The 18,493-nt window shown below is 52.0% G+C and overlaps 1 protein-coding gene and 1 long non-coding RNA gene across 4 annotated transcripts in view; one reads left to right on the top strand and one right to left on the bottom strand.

Annotated features, from left to right (window-relative positions):
- LOC134760679 (uncharacterized) overlaps nucleotides 1–17,753 on the top strand; it is a 36,007-nt gene extending 18,254 nt beyond the window's left edge. The window contains exons 2-4 of the long non-coding RNA XR_010138549.1: nucleotides 1,592–1,770; nucleotides 16,420–16,598; nucleotides 16,829–17,753. This is a non-coding gene — a long non-coding RNA (uncharacterized LOC134760679). The remainder of the gene's footprint in view (nucleotides 1–1,591; nucleotides 1,771–16,419; nucleotides 16,599–16,828) is intronic.
- Nucleotides 1–18,493, bottom strand: part of UHRF1 (ubiquitin like with PHD and ring finger domains 1) — a 50,953-nt gene that overhangs the window by 7,228 nt on the left and 25,232 nt on the right. For all 3 annotated transcript variants that reach the window (XM_024237711.3, XM_024237712.3, XM_024237713.3), the window contains exons 6-15: nucleotides 13,464–13,564; nucleotides 13,161–13,347; nucleotides 10,808–10,931; nucleotides 10,613–10,720; nucleotides 9,119–9,223; nucleotides 7,862–7,968; nucleotides 4,292–4,454; nucleotides 4,069–4,206; nucleotides 464–602; nucleotides 73–245 (exon numbers count right to left, since the gene is read on the bottom strand). In XM_024237711.3, the coding sequence (XP_024093479.3) occupies nucleotides 73–245; nucleotides 464–602; nucleotides 4,069–4,206; nucleotides 4,292–4,454; nucleotides 7,862–7,968; nucleotides 9,119–9,223; nucleotides 10,613–10,720; nucleotides 10,808–10,931; nucleotides 13,161–13,347; nucleotides 13,464–13,564 (1,345 nt within the window). The remainder of the gene's footprint in view (nucleotides 1–72; nucleotides 246–463; nucleotides 603–4,068; nucleotides 4,207–4,291; nucleotides 4,455–7,861; nucleotides 7,969–9,118; nucleotides 9,224–10,612; nucleotides 10,721–10,807; nucleotides 10,932–13,160; nucleotides 13,348–13,463; nucleotides 13,565–18,493) is intronic.

Here is an 18,493-nt window from a genome sequence, read left to right as displayed (position 1 = left end):
GGTAAATAAACCCCATACATTTTACCGCAATCAATGCAAATCAGGGCCAACGAGTGAGTCGTGCATGCCTACCGGGCTGCCGCTCGCCGGCCGGTCCTTGAGTGATGCCAGGACCTCATTCCACAGCTTGGCATTACTCTTGTCCTCTCTGATGAGGCTGCTCTGCTGGGCCGTAAGACTATAGGGCTCCACCTTGGTTTTCTTGGATGTCCGACGTGGGGACCCGGCCCTGCTTGGGCCACCTCCTGGAAGAGGGTGGGGCGCGTGAGGGAGGGGCGCGTGGCCGAGGGAGGGGCGCGTGGCCGAGGGAGGGGCGCGTGGCCGAGGGAGGGGCGTGTGACCGGAGCTTCCGGAGAGACGCCCACCTGCTCCCACGTCCACACGACCTCAACCCCACACCCGCGAGACGCCCACCTGCTCCCACACCCACGACACGCTCACCCCACACCCACGAGATGCTCACCTGCCGACTTCCGCTTCCACTTGCCCTTGCCCGTCCTGGGGGACGCAAAGCCCCCCTCCTGCTGCTCCTCCTCCTCCCTCTTGCTGTTCTCCTTCTCTCGCTCTCGGTTGGCCAGGGCTTCCAGGTAGCCTTCTGGATACTTCAGGAGGGGGAGGGACAGCCGTATGAGTCAGGCTCGGGGCCCACACGCTACGCAGAGCCCGCTTTTCCAGCTTCCTTGCCAGGTCTGGGTTTCCAGACGCACCTGACCCCCGATCCCCCTGAAGAGCACAGGGTAGTCCTCCCTTATCTAGTTTTGCTGAGGTTTCAGTGACCCAAAGTCAACTGAAAATGTTACATGAAATATTCCAGAAACAATTCCTAAGTTGTAAACTGCACACTGTTCTGAGGCGCATGATGAAACATTGCATCGTCCCGCAGGCATGTGAACCTTCCCTTTGTCCAGCGTCTCGATTCTCCTGCCTCAGCCTCCCGAGTAGCTGGGGTTACAGGTGCCCACCACCACACCGAGCTAATTTTTGTATTTTTAGTAGAGATGGGGCTTCACCATGTTGGCCAGGCTGGTCTTGAACTCCTGACCTCAAGTGATCCACCTGCCTCAGTCATCCAAAGTGCTGGGATTACAGGCTAAATATAAAATATTAATATTAAACACTATAATTTTTATTAAATAAGCCCAGCACTTTGGGAAGCCAAAGCAGGGGAATCGCATGAGCCCAGGAGTTTGAGACCAGTCTGGGCAACATAGCAAGATCCCCTCTCTACAAAAAATTTTAAAAAATTAGCCCAGCCTGGTGGCATGCATCTGTAGTCCCAGCTACTCAGGAGCCTGAGGCAGGAGAATCGCTTGAGCCCAGGAGTTTGAGGCTGTAGTGAGCTATGATCACACCACTACACTCCAGCCTGGACGACAGAGCGAGACCTGGTCTCAAAAATAAAAATAATGGCCCCAAAGTGCAAGAGTAGGGATGCTGGCAATTTGGAAATGCTAAAGAGAAGCCAAAGATGCGAAACAGAGGTTGTGAATCTCATACTGTGCCTAATTTGTAGATTAAACTTAATCACCAGTCCACACGTATAGAAAAAAAACATTATATATTGACAGTTTGGTACTATCTCTGGTTTCAGGCATGTGCTGAGGACCTTCGAAGTGTCCCCCTGGTAAGGCGGGGACGCCTGTGAATTCAGCTCTTTGTTAACTGTGGAGCCTCAACCAATGGCTAATCCTGTCTAATCGCAAAGCTTCACTACGAACAAGAGGAGACTAAGAGGAGATAATCGGCCAAGCTCCACCTGGCAGGGTCGGGGTAAGCACATTTAATGTGAGCGAACGCGGGTGACATGTTCAGCATCACATCCCGACAATAAGATCTCGTCGTCTTTACGATTTACATGAGGGCAGGCAAACTTTTGCCTCCAGGGCCCCTAGGGTGAATGTTTTCAAGCCTTATGGGTCTGGACCACAAGCGCTGAGGGCAGGCTACTTAAGTGAATGAGCATGACTGTTTCCCCAGAAACTTCACTTACGAACACCTGACCCCAGGGCCTTAGCTGGCCAAACTCTGATGATTCTGAGGACTCGGGTCCTCTCTGTCCTCACAGGGCATCATCACTCCATTTAGAAGGTACCTATAGTCACGTCTGACTCTCCAGTGTCTTGGGAAATCTTTGAGCTCCTTTCACATTCTTTATGTTGCAAGGGAGATGAGAGTCATTAAAAAAAAAATTAAATCCTGGCCAGGGTCAGCGGCTCACACCTGTAATCCCAGCACTTTGGGAGGTGGAAGCAGGTGGATCACCTGAGGTCACCAGCCTGACCAACATGGCGAAACCCTGTCTCTACTAGAAATACAAAAATTAGCTGGGCATGATGGTGCGCACCTGTGATCCCACCTATGCAGGAGGCTGAGGCGAGAGAATCACTTGAGCCTGGGAGGTGGAGGTTGCAATGAGCTGAGATCATGCCTGCACTCCAGCCTGGGTGACAGAGTGAGACTCTGTCTCCAAAAAAAAAAGGCTGGGAGCGGTGGCTTACATCTGTAATCCCAGCACTTTGGGAGGCACAGGCAGGATCACCTGAGGTCAGGAGTTCAAGACCAGCCTGACCAACATGGTGAAACCCCGTCTCTACTAAAAGTACAAAAATTAGCCAGGCGTGGTGGTGGGCACCTGTAATCCCAGCTACTCAGGAGGCTGAGGCAGGAGAATGGCTTGAACCTGGGAGGCAGAGGTTGCAGAGAGCCGAGATCCGACCACCGCACTCCAGCCTGGGTGACAGAACAAGACTCCATCTCAAAACAAACAAACAAAAAAAATCCTACTCCTAACAGAAGCTGAGGCTGTCTCTCCCATTACTATTTTTCTCTCTAGTTCCTCAGCTTCTGAAATTCCCCACTGTACAAATCCGTTCAAAAGACAACCTGAGCGACCCCCTTGGGTAGAGGACATCAGGCTCTCGACAGCAATTAAGATTCCTTAAATAGTCCCACGATTCATCTGCTGTAAAGCTTCTCCCCGCAATGAACAGACCACACCCTAACTGGTGCCGAAATGCTGCGCCGCTCGCTGATTAAGCTCTTGGCAGGTCCCATGGCCACAGGGAGGTGAGAGATGGCTCGGGGATATTCATCTTCCCATTTTTCCATCCAGATCTCTCTGGATTCCACCAATTTGGTTGGTTTGTTTCTGCCTTTTTTTTTTTTTTTTTTTTTTGATGAGCCGAGAAGTGAAAACAGAAGACACCAGATGCCTGACTGGTCGGCAGCGATCCCTTTACCAAGAGAACGAAGACAAGCAAGTCTGGTTTTCAACTCTGAGATGCGGCAGGCGGAGACGCAAATGTCATCTGCACCGTTCCCATCACCCCCTGGCTGGAGGATTTATATGGGACAGCTAGCGGGGTGCCATCAGCTGGGGCCCTGGAAATTATTCTGGATCAGAGAGAAACAAGGGAAGCATGGGCCCAAGACGGGAGGCCTCCTGCAGTGTTCAGCACGGTCCAGAACATGAGCACCCCAAGCCTAGGCCGGGTCCATTCTGTGACCCGCGATGACCTTCAAGGATGACAGCCTCCAAGCAGGACACGTGGTGCCCAGGCGGGAAGTGAAGGATGACAGCCTCCAAGCAGGACACGTGGTGCCCAGGCGGGAAGTGAAGGATGACAGCCTCCAAGCAGGACACGTGGTGCCCAGGCGGGAAGTGAAGGATGACAGCCTCCAAGCAGGACACGTGGTGCCCAGGCGGGAAGTGAAGGATGACAGCCTCCAAGCAGGGCACGTGGTGCCCAGGCAGGAAGTGCCAGAGCCATCATGGAGCCCAGCAGTGCTCCTGTTTTGAGAGGGACTCTCACTCCGTCACCCAGGCTGCAGTGCAGTGGCGTAATCTCAGCTCACTGTAACCTCCACCTTCTGGGTTCAAGCAATTCTCCTGCCTCAGCCAGCTCAGTAGCTGGGATTACAGGCACCCGCCACCATGCCCAGCTAATTTTTGTATTTTTAGTAGAGATGAGGTTTCACCATGTTGGCCAGGCTGGTCTTGAACTCCTGACCTTAAGTGATCCCATCCGCCTTGGCCTCCCAAAGTGCCATCCCCCATCCCAGACACACCTGCATGGTCAGCCCCAGCTTCTTGATCCGGTCCTTCCCCTCCTTCGTCCAAGGGCCAGGCTCGTCATCGTCCCTTCGCAGGAGGTAGCGCCACACGAGAAACCCGGACTTCCCCTTCTCGGGCCAGTATTTCACCACCTGCAGGGAGCAGGCATCAGCGTCAGCTCCATCAGAGGCAGCCCCGGCGGGGACAGAGCCCCCGGCCTCCTCAAGGGGCACTCACCTTGTAGATGCCATCGTAGCGGTTGCCCTCAGCGGGAGCGTACTTGCTATTCTTGCCACCCTTGACATTGCGCACCACCCTGACCGGCTTCCCCGACCGCCAGTCCTTGGCCTCGGCCCCTTCTTGGTCATTGATGGGAGCAAAGCAGTTGAGAGCCAGCGCCCTGCAGGGAGAGTCAGGACCCCACGCATTATAGGTGAGGGTGTGCCCCCCAAAAAGAAGAAACACAGGAGCTGGGAGTGGTGGCTCAGGCCTGTAATCCCAGCACTTTGGGAGGCTGAAGTAGGCAGATCACCTGAGGTCAGGAGTTCAAGACCAGCCTGGCCAACATGGTGAAACCCCGTCTCTACTAAAAATGCAAAAGTTAGCTGGGCGTGGTGGCGCGTGCCTGTAATTCCAGCTACTCAGGAGGCTGAGGCAGGCGAATCGCTTGAGCCTAGGAGGCAGAGGTTGCAGTGAGCCGAGATTATGCCACCGCACTCCAGCCTGGGTGACAAAGCGAGGTTCTGTCTCCAAAAAAAAAAAAAAAAATTTAATATTTCAAAAAGTTATATATGTATAATTTATAAAATAGGCCACACCCAGCCTACTATTTATTTGAGACAGGGTTGCTGGGTGCTGTGGCTCACGCCTCTAATCCCAGTACTCTGGGAGGCCAAGGCAGGAGGATTGCCTGAGCCCAGGAGTTCAAGACCAGCCTGGCCAATGTGGCAAAACCCCATCTCCACACACACAAAAAAAATTTAGCCAGGCGTGGTGGCATGCACCTGTAGTCCCAGCTACTCTGGAGGCTGAGGTGGGAGGATCAATGGAGCCCAAGGAGTTAGAGGCTGCAATGAGCTATGATCACACTGCTGCACTCCACCCTGGATAAGAGAGGGAGACCCTGCCTCAAAAAAACAAAACAAAGCGCGCGCACACACACACACACACACAGTTAAAAAGAACAAAACAAACAAAAAGAGAAAGGGTGTCTCACTCTGTCACCCAGGCTGGAATGCAATGGCATGATCATGCCTTACTCACTGCAGCCTCCTGGGCTCAAGCCATCCTCCCACCTCCGGCTCTCAAGCTAGGACTATAGGCCCACACGACCATAACCAGCTAACTTTTTTGAAATTTTTTGTAATTTTAATTTTTCATAATTTTATGTTGCAGAAGTAGGTCTCAAACTCCTAGCCTCAAGCAATCCTCCTACCTCGGCCTCCCAAAGTGCGGGAACTACAGGCATGTGACACACCACCCATACATAGCCCATGTCTTTTTTAGATACTTGGTTACTGATTTTGTGAGAGTGTGTATGTGTGTCTATGCGCCAATTGTTTTAGATAATGGTATGAAAAACATTACATCTTACATTTTTACCTAGCCAGAGATCTCCTAAAGACATTTTTCAAAGGCGGAGTTAGTGTGTCAAGAATAGATCATTTATAAAGCTCTTCATACAAACAGGCAGAAGAGATTTCCAGAAAGAAGATGGTTCCAATTTGTATTTCTACCAACAGTGGAATGCTATTTCACTCCCTATCTCAACATTTTAGAATTTTTGGCCAACTTTATAGGGGAAACAAATAGTATCTCACCACAGCCTCAGTTTGTATTTGATTACAAAAGTTGAACAATTTATTGCGGCCACTGGCCATTTGCATTTCTTTTGTGCATTATTTGCAGTGGAGCGATCTCGGCTCACTGCAAGCTCCACCTCCCAGGTTCACGCCATTCTCCTGCCTCAGCCTCCCGAGTAGCTGGGACTATAGGCGCCCTCCACCACGCCAGGCTTTTTTTTTTTTTTTTTTTTTTTTTTTTTTTTTTTTTTAGTGGAGATAGGGTTTTACCATGTTAGCCAGGATGATCTGGATCTCCCGATATCGTGATCCGCCCACCTCAGCCTCCCAAAGTGCTGGGATTACAGGCATGAGCCACCATGCCTGGCCTCTTGGCTTTCTTCTGCGAGTTTCTTTCTTTCTTGAGATGGAGTCTCACTCCTGTTACCCAGGCTGGAGTGCAATAGCGTGATTTCGGCTCATTGCAACCTCAGCCTCCTGGGTTCAAGCGATTCTGCCTCAGCCTCCCAAGTAGCTGGGATTACAGGTGCCTGCCACCACACCCAGCTAATTTTTGTATTTTTAGTAGAGACAGGGTTTCACCACGTTGGCCAGGCTAGTCTTGAACTCCTGACCTCAGGTGATCCACCTACCTCAGCCTCTCAAAGTGCTGGGATTACAGGCATGAGCCACTGTACCCGGCTCTTCCATGAGTTTCTTGTTGATTTGCAACAGCTCTTTATATGATAAAGACACAATCATCACGTGTCATGTCAAGAACTCCTCCTAGTCATCTGCCTTTTAATTTATAGGATTTATTTATGTAATATATTTATAATGTTTAGATAATCAAATCTGTCTTTTCCTTTGGGCTTTATAATGGTTTTCATGCTGAAAAAGTCCACCCCCATCCTGTAATCAGGGGCCAAGCAAATTCTGGCCTATCACATACTTTTGCAAATAAAATTCACTGGAACACAGCCATGCTCACTCACTTACATATGGTCTATGGCTGATTTTGTGCTACGACACAAGAGCTGAAGAGGTTCTCTGAATAGACTGTGTGACCTGCATAGCTGAAGCAATCTATTTTGGAGGATTTTTTGTTTTTGTTTTTTGTTTTTTTTTGGACAAGATCTCAGTCTGTTGCTCAAGCTGGAGTGCAGTGGCGCAATCTCAGCCCACTGCGGCCTCGACCTCCTGGGCTCAAGTGATCCTCCTGCCTCAGCCTCCTGACTAGCTGTGACTATAGGCACATGCTAACACACCCAGCTAATTTTTTTATTTTTACTTTTTGTAGATGGGTTGTCTCACTACATTGCCCAAGCTGGTCTTGAACTCCTGAACTCAAGCGATCCTCGAGCCTTGGCCTCCTGAAGTGCGAGAATTACAGGCGTGAGCCACCAGGCCCAGCATTAAGATACCTACTATCAGCCAGGCACAGTGGCTCATGCCTGTAATACCAACATCGGGAGGCTGAGGAGGGCAGATCACCTGAAGTCAGGAGTTCGAGACCAGCCTGGCCAACATGGCGAAACCCCCCATCTCTACTAAAAATACAAAAATTAGCCAGGCGAGATGGCAAGCACCTGTAATCCCAGCTACTTGGGAGGCTGAGGCATGAGAATCGCTTGAGCCCAGGAGGCAGAGGTTGCAGTGAGCAGAGAGTGCACCACTGCACTCCAGCCTGGGCAACAGAGCAAGACTCTGCCTCAAAAAAAAAAAAAAAAAAAAAAAAAAAAAAGATACCTATTATCTGGCCCCTTATAGGGAAGTTTGCTTTCATCCATCTGAATGGCTCACAGTATGTGGCACACATAAGGGAGGAACCAGTGTGCAGGCGCAGTGGCTCACACCTGTAATCCCAGCATTTTGGGAGACAGAGGGAGGAACCAAATGCCAGGCATCACTATGTTCTACCATGCTCCTAATGAGACTATTACTTGCTGGACATGAGGCCCAAAGCAGAACCAAGGACTCGGCAGATGTGCGTCAGCAAGGAAACAAGAAGGCTGATTCCACAAACCTGTTGGTGTTGGTGAGTTTCTGATCACAAGACTGTTCCGCGGTCCTCTTGTTGCCGGAAAGATCTCGACCACCACTACCTGTGTATGTGAAAAAATTCCCATGGTCCTGAAACAGACAAGAAGGCTGGGTGAACCCTCTGCAGAGGCAAAAAAAAAAAAAAAAAAGAGAGAGACTGCATTGAAAGCAAACCCCCCAGGATGGCTACTTTCAAAGCAACAGAAAATAACAAGTGTTGGTGAGAATGTGGGGAAATTGGAGCCCTTTGTAAACTGTTGGTGGGACTACAGAATGGTGAAGCGACTATACAGTGTGGTGCGTCCTCAAGAAACTTAAACAGAGGGCTGGGCATGGTGGCTCACACCTGTAATCCCAGCACTTTGGGAGGCTGGGGCGGGAGGATCGCTTAAGCCCAGGAGTTCAAGATCAGCCTGGGCAACATGGCGAAATCCCATCGCCACAAAAAAATACAAAAATTAGCTTGGTGTGGCAGTGCCTGCCTGTAGTCACAGCTTCTTGGGAGGCTGACATGGGAGGATCACTAGAGCCCAGAAGGTAGTGGCTGTAGTGAGTTGTGATCACAACACTGCACTCCAGCCAGAATGAGACTCGGTGTCCAAAAAAAAGAAAAAAAAAAAAAACACTCAACATGGAATTATCACAGGAGCCTTGAATTCCACTTCTGGATATACAACCAAAAGAATGGAAAACAGGGGCTGGAGATACTTGCACAGCCGTGTTCATAGCAGATCTATACACAGCAGTAGAAAGGGGAAGGAACCTCAGTGCCCACGGACAGGCAGACAGATGAACACAGCACGGTCCCTCCCTCCACACAGCAGAATAGGACTCGGCCGTAAACGAAAGGGGAATCCAGACACATGCGACAACATGGACAAAGCAAGGACATCGGGCTCAGTGAGAGGAGCCAGGCACACAGGGACACAGGCCGTGTGATTCCCCTCCTAGCAGGTCTCCAGAGTCGTCAGTCACAGAGGCAGGAAGCAGGTTGGGCGGTGCCAGGGACTGGGAGGGGGTGGGGAGTGAGTGCTTCGTGGAGACGACGTTTCAGTTTGGGAAGATGAGAAAGTTCTGGAGATGGTGGTGGTAATGGCTGCATAGCAATGGGAATATACTTCACGCCACTGGGAACTGAGCATTTAAAAACGGCTAGGATGGGAAGTTTTGTTCTATGTATTTTATCACCATCCAAAAAACTAGAGCAACCCTCCCCCACCCCTCCCACACACACACTCACCACATCATCCTCGTAGCCCCCCGCCAGGACTAGGGAGTACGCTCCATCATTGCTCCGGCCATGGATGCCAGCCACGTGGGGCCGATGGACACCCGACTCGCTGACCTGAGGATGCCACCAAGATATACATGGTGTCCTCTGCAATGACTGCTGCAGAGAAGCTCCACCGCCCTCCTCCTCCCTACCCCGAGGAGCCAGCGGCCTCACTTTTACGCCAAACTCGTCGGGCCTACCAGTCACCTACTATGTGTGCTGCTCGGCTAGAGATGGCCGGAGTTGAGCTGCACCATGGAAAAAAAAAAAAAAAAACACAGCTGGCTTGAACTCCAGCCCCATCAAGCGTGCATGGGGCAGCCTCACTGCTGATCTCTGATGCTCCTCTTCGGCCTCTAGAAAATGAGGGTGACAGCTGGACACGGCGGCTTACACCTGTAATCCCAGCACTTTTGGGGGCCAAGGTGGGTGGATCACTTGAGGTCAGGAGTTCAAGACCAGCCTGGCCAACAAGGTGAAACCCCATCTCTACTAAAAATACAAAAATTAGCCGGGCGTGGTGGCATGTCTCTGTGATCCCAGCTATTGGGGAGGCTGAGGCAGGAGAATCGCTTGAACCCAGGAGAGGGAGGTTGCAGTGAGCCAAGACCACACCACTGCACTCCAGCCTGGGCAACAGAGCAAGACTCCGTCTCAAAAAAAAGAAAAGTGGAGGTGACTGAGTTCTAAATGAGGTTATGATATAAAAGCCAGCCTTCATTGGGCCGGTTGAGGTGCAGCCTGCCACTCACTCCACAAAATGCCTTGAGAGGCCCTGGCCTGAGCATGGGGTCCCAGCTGGCTGCTGAGCACCAGGGATACAGCGCTGCCCCAGGAGCTCCTAGCCCTGCACGCCTGGCCCCATGTCCACCGAGCTCAGTGCATCTCACCCAGGGGCAATCCTGCCTCCCAGGGGACACTCATGTCTGGAGATGTTTCTGGTTGTCATGACTTGGGGGGACATGGAGTGGGTGGGGGCCAGGGATGCTGCTCAGCACCCCGCAGTGCCCAGGACTGCCCCGCCCCAGAGAACCACCTGGCTCCAATGTCACTAGTACCAAAGTGTCTCGTCTGCCGTGACACACAGCCCACAGCTGACAGCGCCCAGCACTGTCAACACCCAGTCACAGGCAGGGGCTGCCCCAATGACAGATCACAACCAGCGCTGAGACAGGTCCCTTTTAGCAGATGCCACCCCTTCCCTGGGACAGGAGCTTTGGGAATGACCTTACGCGCCTCTGAGCAGAGGAGCACCAGCCCCCACCCCCAAGGATTCATTTCAGGTCCCTGGTAAAATAAGGAGTAAACCGAAACCTGCAGGCTTTCCACACCCCTCCTCGGCCAGCCAAGGCACCACTGGTAACCACCTTGGCCCCTGGCTGGCCAAAGCCAGGAGAAACTGCCCCCAGAAAAGCAGGACGAGCCCACGTGGCCCCTGGAGCCCCAGGACGCTGCAGGTACCTGGACTCGGAACCGCCACATGGTGCCCACGGGGATCCCCGGGATGGGTCCGTAGTGGTTGGACGGGACGATGGTGCATTCCTTGGTGCGGCCCACACAGGCCATGCCCTGTCCCAGGCACAGACACAAAGAACAACAGCGTGAGCCCTGGCAGGCGGGGAGGGGCCGTGGGTGCGTGGGGAGGACCCGCCTCACCTTGCCCCAGTCCCGCTGCGAGGACGACGTGGCCGAGGCCATCTTCGCCTTCTTCTTGCTCTCTCTCAGCCGCTCTCCCGCCAGCACCACCTCGCTGGCATCATTCCGGCACTCAGGGCAGTACCTGTGAGGTCGGGATTGTCACTGCCCACGCCCAGCCTGGCAGACGTCTCAGCCAACACATGCCCTCTGCCCACGCACCACGGACACGGCTCTCCCCACCTGGCACCACTACCATCCTCCCCTGTCCACACTGCAGGCCGCTTGGCACACGAGGCTGTTTACATTTAAATTCATTCGAACTAAGCCAGGCACGGTGGCTCACGCCTGTAATCCCAGCACTCTGGGAGGCTGAGGCGGGCAGATCACCTGAGGTCAGGAGTTCAAGACCAGCCTGGCCAACATGGTGAAATCCCATCTCTACTAAAAATACAAAAATTAGCCGGGCATGGTGGTGGGCACCTGTAATCCCAGCTACTCGGGAGGCTGAGGCAGGAGAATCGCTTGAAACCAGGAGGCAGAGGTTGCAGTGAGCCGAGGTTGCACCACTGCACTCCAGCCTGGAGGACAGAGCAAGACTCCACCTCAAAAAAAAAAAAAAAGCAGGTACTCTGTTGGCCTTCCACGGAGAATTCCACGGATCTTCCAACAGTGGCAGTGAACGCAATGTGGGATGTGGGAAATACACGCACAGATTCCGTGGGTGCCTTCTCACTGCTGTGGACTCAGTTTCCCCATCTCTACGATGGGGGGGCAGGGCAACAGTAGCACCCATTTCTGTGCTGGAGGAATGACCACAGGCAGGTCCTCAGACCCGAGCCTAGCGCGTCACAACCTCCCCATCTACATCCGCAATTGTCATTATGCGCACCAGGAACACAGTGGCTACAAAACCTCCTCTCGCAGAAGCTGTGAAGCCCCCTGCGCTCTGTTCCCTGGCTGGCCACAGGTCTCACCCACTCAAGGAACATGGGAAGATTTCCTCACCACTCCCCCCACTTATTTTTTGTTTTTGAGACTGAGTCTCACTCTGTCGCCAGGCTTGAGTGCAGTGGCGCGATCTCAGCTCACGGCAACCTCCACCTCCCAGGTTCAAGGGATTCTCCTACCTCAGCCTCCCGAGTAGCTGGGATTACAGGCGCGTGACACCACGCTTGGCTAACTTTTTTGTATTTTTAGTAGAGATGGGGTTTCACCATCTTGGCCAGGCTGGTCTCAATCTCCTGACCTCGTGATCCACCCACCTTAGCCTCCCAAAGTGCTGGGATTACAGGCATGAGCCACTGCGCCTGACCTCATTTTTACTTTTCTAAAGAAATAGGGTCTCACTCCCATCACCCAGGCTGGAGTAGAGTGGCGCGATCACAGTTCACTGCACCCTCGACCTCCTGGGCTCCAGCGATCCGATCCTTCTACCTCAGCCTCCCAAGTGGCTGGGACCACAGGCAAGCGCCACCACGCCCAGCTAGTTTTCTTACATTTTTTGTAGAAATGGGGTCTCCAGGCCAGGCATGGTGGCTCACACCTGTAATCCCAGCACTTTGGAAGGCTGAGGCAGGCAGATCACTTGAGGTCAGGAGTGAAGAGACCAGCCTGGCCAAGATGGTGAAACCCCGTCTCTACTAAAAATACAAAAATTAGCCAGATGTGGTGGCGGGCACCTGTAATCCCAGCTACTCCAGAGGCTGAGGCACGAGAATTGCTTGAATCCGGGAGGCGGAGATTGCAGTGAGCCAAGATCGTGCCATTACACTCCAGCCTGGGCAACAGAGCCAGACTCCCTCTCAAGGCTGGGCGAGGTGGCTCACGCCTGTAATCCCAGCACTTTGGGAAGCCGAAACGGACGGATCACGAGGTCAGGGGATCAAGAACATCCTGGCTAACACGGTGAAACCCCGTCTCTACTAAAAATACAAATAATTAGCCGGGCATGGTGGCGGGCGCCTGTAGTCCCAGCTACTCAGGAGGCTGAGGCAGAATGGCGTGAACCCAGGAGGCAGAGCATGCAGTGAGCTGAGATCGCACCACTGCACTCCAGCCTGGGAGACAGTGAGACTCTGTCGCAAAAAAAAAAAAAAAGAAAAAAAAGAAAAGAAAAAGAAAAAAGACTCTGTCTAAAAAAAACAAACAAACAAAAAAGAAACAGTCTCTACGTCCCCCAGGCTGGTCTCGCGTTGCCCAGGCTGCTCTTGAACTCCTGAGCTCAAGCGATCCTCCCGCCTCGGCCTCCCAAAGCACTGGGATTGCAGGCGTGAGCCCCCGCGCCTGCCCCTCTCCGGTCTCTCCTCAGTGCCCCTCTGGGGATTTGTAGGGGGCTCTCTGGTCTCCCCGCAGCGGGCAGGGCCGCACTCACCACTCGTCCTCGCTGGGAACACTGCTGAGGGGCGGGTCCAGGCAGTAGATGTGGAAGGCCATGTCGCACTCATCGCACATGAGCTGCTTGTCCGGGTCCTGCCGGCCCCCGCACAGGTGGCAGGCGCAGACCCGGCAGAGTCTGTTCACGTCGTCCTTGCAGTGCTTGCAGGACGGCCCGCTCTTTCCTGGGCACGGGGCGGCAGGGTCAGCTCCAGCGGGGCCCGGCCAAGCCAGAGACGGGACAAGAGCCCCCGCCCCGTGCCCACCGCGGAAGATGGGGAAAGGCTGGCTCAGAACTCACGTCTCATGGGGTTGTCAACCATGGGGCTCCCTTCACCCGGACGCTCAATCTTGAAGACTTCGTCCACGAAGATGATCCGACAGTCGTTCAGAGAATCATCCCTGCAAGGAATGAGGACGCTGGAACATTCTGGCCTGCCGAGGCCCCTAAATCTACTCACGGCATTTGAACACCACCGGTACTCAGGATGCCTGGGGCAACAGCTCAGCTACGCCCCCTGCACTGACAGAAGCAAGATGAAACGGAGCAGGGCGCAGTGGCTCATGCCTGTAATACCAACACTGGGAGGCCGAGGTCAGGAGTTCGAGACCAGCCTGGCCAACATGGTGAAACCCCGTCTCCACTGAAAATACAAAAATTAGCTGAGCTTGGAGGCGCGCGCCTGTAATCCCAGCTATTCGGGAGGCTGAGGCAGGAGAATCGCTTGAACCCAGAGGCAGAGGTTGCAGTGAGCCGAGATCGAGCCACTGCACTCCAGCCTGGGCGACAGGGCAAGACTCAGTCTCAAAAAAAAAAAAACACAAAAAAAACACGGAAACCAGAGTTTCATTGCAGGATGCCCTGGGGAGAATGAGTTTCAACCTTTGGCTAAGGAGCACCAAATCGACAAGAACCGACAAGCAAGACTCATAGAGGTTGGCCGGGCATGGTAGCTCAGACCTGTAATTCCAACACTTTGGGAGACCGAGGCAGGCCGATTACCTGAGGTCAGGAGTTCGAGACCAGCCTGGCCAACATGGTAAAATCCTGTCTCTACTAAAAATGCCAAAATTAGCCAGGCATGGTGGCGCGCACCTGTAATCCCAGCTACCCGGGAGGCTGAGGCAGAAGAATTGCTTGAACCCGGGAGGCAGAGGCTGAAGTGAGCCAAGATCGCTCCACTGCACTCCAGCCTGGGCGACAGAGTAAGACTCCATCTCATCAAAAAAAAAAAAAAAAAAAAAAAATCAAGTCGGGCACCGTGGATCACACCTGTAATCCCAGCACTTTGGGAGGCCAATGTGGGTGGATCACAAGGTCAGGAGTTCGAGACTAGCATGGCCAACATAGTGAAACCCCATCTGTACTAAGAATACAAGAATTAGCTGGGCCTGGCGGCCCGTGCCTGTAATCCCAGCTACTCAGGAGGCTGAGGCAGGAGAATCGCTTGAACCTGGGAAGTGGAGGTTGTGGTGAGCCGAGATGATCATGCCACTGCACTCCAGCATGGGCGACAGAGCAAGACTCGAAAAAAAAAAAAAAAAATTCATAAAGGCAACGTTTGATCCAATGGCCTACATCAACATACAAGAACTCCTGTGAGTGAAACTGATCCCCCGAGATCAATAATCCGACATCTCCATCAGCAACGTCCAAGGAAAACAGCATTTGAACACACGCTGTGTGTGTAATTCTAAATTTTCTAATAAGCACATTTAAGAGGTAAACATAGGTGTAAGTAATTGGAATATGTTCCATAGAATCCAGTGTAGACAAAAGATTATTTCAACATGGAATGAATATGAAAATGTTATTAATGAGCTACTTTACATTCTTCTTTCGTACCAGGTCTCTGAAAGCCCATGTGTTTTTTTTTTTTTTTTTTTTTTTTTTTTTTGAGACAGTCTCTCTCTGTCGCCCAGGCTGGAGTGCAGTGGCACGATCTCGGCTCACTGCAAGCTCTGCCTCCCGGGTTCACGCCATTCTCCTGCCTCAGCCTCCTGAGTAGCTGGGACTACAGGCGCCTGCCACCACGCCCAGCTAATTTTTTGTATTTTTAGTAGAGACGGGGATTTCACACCATGTTGGCTAGGCTGTTCTCAAACTCCTAACCTCAAGTGATCCGCCCACCTCCGCCTCTCCAAGTGCTGAAATTACAGGCATCGGTCACTGCGCCCAGCCTATGGTCTCGTTAAAGAATTCTATCAAACCTTTAAAGAAGAATTAACGTAAATTTTACACAATCTCTTCCAGAAAACAGAAAAAGGAGTAAACATTTCCCAGCTCACGTTATAAGGCTGGTATTGACCAAACCAACAAAGACCATACAAAACAAGAGAACTGCAGACCACTGTTTCTTATTAACTTAGTCAAATAAATCCTAAATTGGCCAGGCGAACTGGCTCACGCCTGTAATCCTAACACTTTGGGAGGCCAAGGCGGGCAGATCACCAGAGGTCACGAGTTCAAGATCAGCCTGGCCAACATGGAGAAACCCCACCTCTACTAAAAATACAAAAATAAGCTGGCTGTGCTGGCACGCACCTGTAATCCCAGCTACTCTGGAGGCTGAGGCAGGAGAATCGTTTGAATCCGGGAGGCGGAGGTTGCAGTGAGCCGAGATCACATCACCGCACTCCAGCCTGGGAAACAGAGCAAGACTCTGTCTCAAAAAAATAAACAAATCTTAAACAGCAAAAAATCCTGGAAACAGCTCAGATATCCAATGGGTCGTTTAAAAAAAAAAAAAACAAAAAAAAAACAGTGGCCCATCTATACCACAGACTACTACTCAGGGATGAAAAGGAATGAGCTACTCATATGCGGTAACTTCAATGAATCTGTAATTATGGAGAGTCGGGAAAAAAAGAATCAATCCCAAAAGGTTACATACTGTGTGATTCCATTTATATAACGGAAATCCTTATTACAAAGTTGAAATTGTAAAAATCCTTGAAATTACAAAATTGTGTGAATGAAGAACAAAAGAGAGCGAGACTCTGTCTCCAACAAAAAAAAAAATTATTGCTTGCCGAGGGTCAGGGACCAGGTGGGGATGGGGAGGTGGGTTTGGCTATAAAAGGGGCAACAAGAAGGATTTTGTGGGGAAGAAACTCACTCTTGACTGTATCAATGTGAATATCCCAGTTGTGATAACACAGTATAGTTTATTAATATAAGATGTTACCACTGGGGGAAACTGAATAAAGGGTACATAGCCTTTTATTTTTTCCCCCACTTTTTTTTTTTTTTGCAGACTCTCTTGCTGTTGCCTAGGCTGGAGAGCAGTGGTGTGATCATGGCCCACTGCAGCCTCGACCTCCCAGGCTCAAGCGATCCTCCCACCTCAGCCTCCCAAAGTGCTGGGACGACAGGCGTGAGCCACTGCGACTAGCCATCTCTACATTATAACTGCATGTGAATCTACAATGCAAGGTAAAATTTAATGAAAATGAATGATGAATGAATTGACCCCCACACTGCGGAGACACCAGTGTAGAAGTCAGCCCTGGCAAAGGCTGGTAGCTCCTAGCACTGCCCAGAGCAGGACCTGGGGCCCAGCCACCTATCTGAGCCTCCCAATCCCAGAGCCCACTCGGCCATCTCTGCCACCCATCCTCACATGTTGTCTCAGAGCACGCATCTCCCTGGTCTGTCATCTGCAGATCTGTCTCCCACACCAGGCTGGGTGCCTCCTAAGACAGCGACTGCAGCCGCGTTTCTCTGTCTCATCTTGTATGATGCCTGACTCAGCAGATGATAGAAGTCGAAGGTGCTAACGATGGGCACATATCACAGACTCACTGCGAGGCATGACTCGGCTCAGCGTGACCCTCTCACTGCGTCCCTGGAAGCTCCCGTGGGGCTGGCAAGGGACAGTGTCTGCCCCAAGGCCGCCTGGACCGAGCACCCACTCCCTTTCCCGCTGTGCCTCCTGCATCCCCAGAGGGCTCGGGACACAAGCGTGAATGAATCGAAGAACCCAAACACCCCAAGGTGTGGTCGGCCAGGTATCTTCGTTTCCCTGCCTGGTGACACCCCTTCCTTGTGACAGTCAATATGCAGAAAAGCAGTTTTCTTCTGCTAGGGAAGGGACTGAGGTGGAGGAAGCTCTTGGGTGCTGGCTGGGCAGGTTATCTGTCTCAGGGTAAACGGGCAGCAGCTGGTATATAACTGGTACGGATGGAGCCTAAGGTGGCCCCACAACCCCCACCTCCTGGTAACCATGCATTTGTAGGCGTTTCTCCCCATAAAAATATGGACAGGGCTGTGACTTAAACCTAACCCATAAAATACAGCAGAGCTGATGGGACTGTCACTCCTGGGACGATGACACATCACACAATGCTCTATATCTTACTAGCCGACTAGCTGAAGTCCTCCCTTGCTAGCTTGACATCAGTAGCCACATCAGAGAAGCCCACAGGACAAGGAACTGCAGGCGGCCTTCAGGAGCCAAGTTAAAAAAAAAAAATGAAGCCCCCATCCTTCAACCGCAAAGAAGTGGATTATATCAGCTACCATGAGAGCTTGGAAGGGGTTGTATGAGTCTGTTCTCATGTTGCTAATAAAGACATACTAAATACTAAAGACTGGGTAATTTAGAAAGGAAAGAGGTTTAATGGACTCACAGTTCCGCATGGCTGGGGAGGCCTCACAATCATGGTGGAAGGTGAATGAGCACAGGCACATCTTACATGGCAGCAGGCAAGGGAGTGTGTACAGGGGAACCGCCCTTTATAAAACCAGATAGGCTGGGCACAGTGGCTCAGGCCTGTAATCCCAGCACTTTGAGGGGCTGAGAGGTGGGTGGATCACCTGAGGTCAGGAGTTCAAGACCAGCCTGGCCAACATGATGAAACTGTCTCCACTAAAAATACAAAAATTAGCTGGTGGTGGGCACCTGTAGTCCCAGCTACTCAGGAGGCTGAGGCAGGAGGATCCCTTGAACCGGGAGGTGGAGGTTGCAGTAAGCAGAGATCCTGCCACTGCATTCCAGCCTGGATGACAGAGCGAGACTCTGTCCCAAAAAAAAAAAAGTTAGTCACCAGCATTTAAAAATCAGATTCCATATAACAATCCAGATAGTTTCTCGGAGAATCTCAGATTCAGAACTGCCCCTAGCAGAGAATAAAGACCAATTCCACACCACACCCGAGCCATGCCCTGAAGGTGCAGACTCAGTGAGGAGGCTCCCACAGCCCCAGCCACTCCCTCCAACCCCCACAGCTCACTGACCTCCCTACCAGGCCACAGATGCACCATAAATGTCCCGGCCCAGGACCTCTGCGCACTTGGAACGCCATTGCCAAGATGCTCATGTTTACAGA

Source organism: Pongo abelii, chromosome 20 (genome assembly GCF_028885655.2).
Source record: "Pongo abelii isolate AG06213 chromosome 20, NHGRI_mPonAbe1-v2.0_pri, whole genome shotgun sequence".
Taxonomy (NCBI): Eukaryota; Metazoa; Chordata; class Mammalia; order Primates; family Hominidae; genus Pongo; species Pongo abelii.
This window is presented reverse-complemented; position numbering and strand designations above follow the sequence as displayed.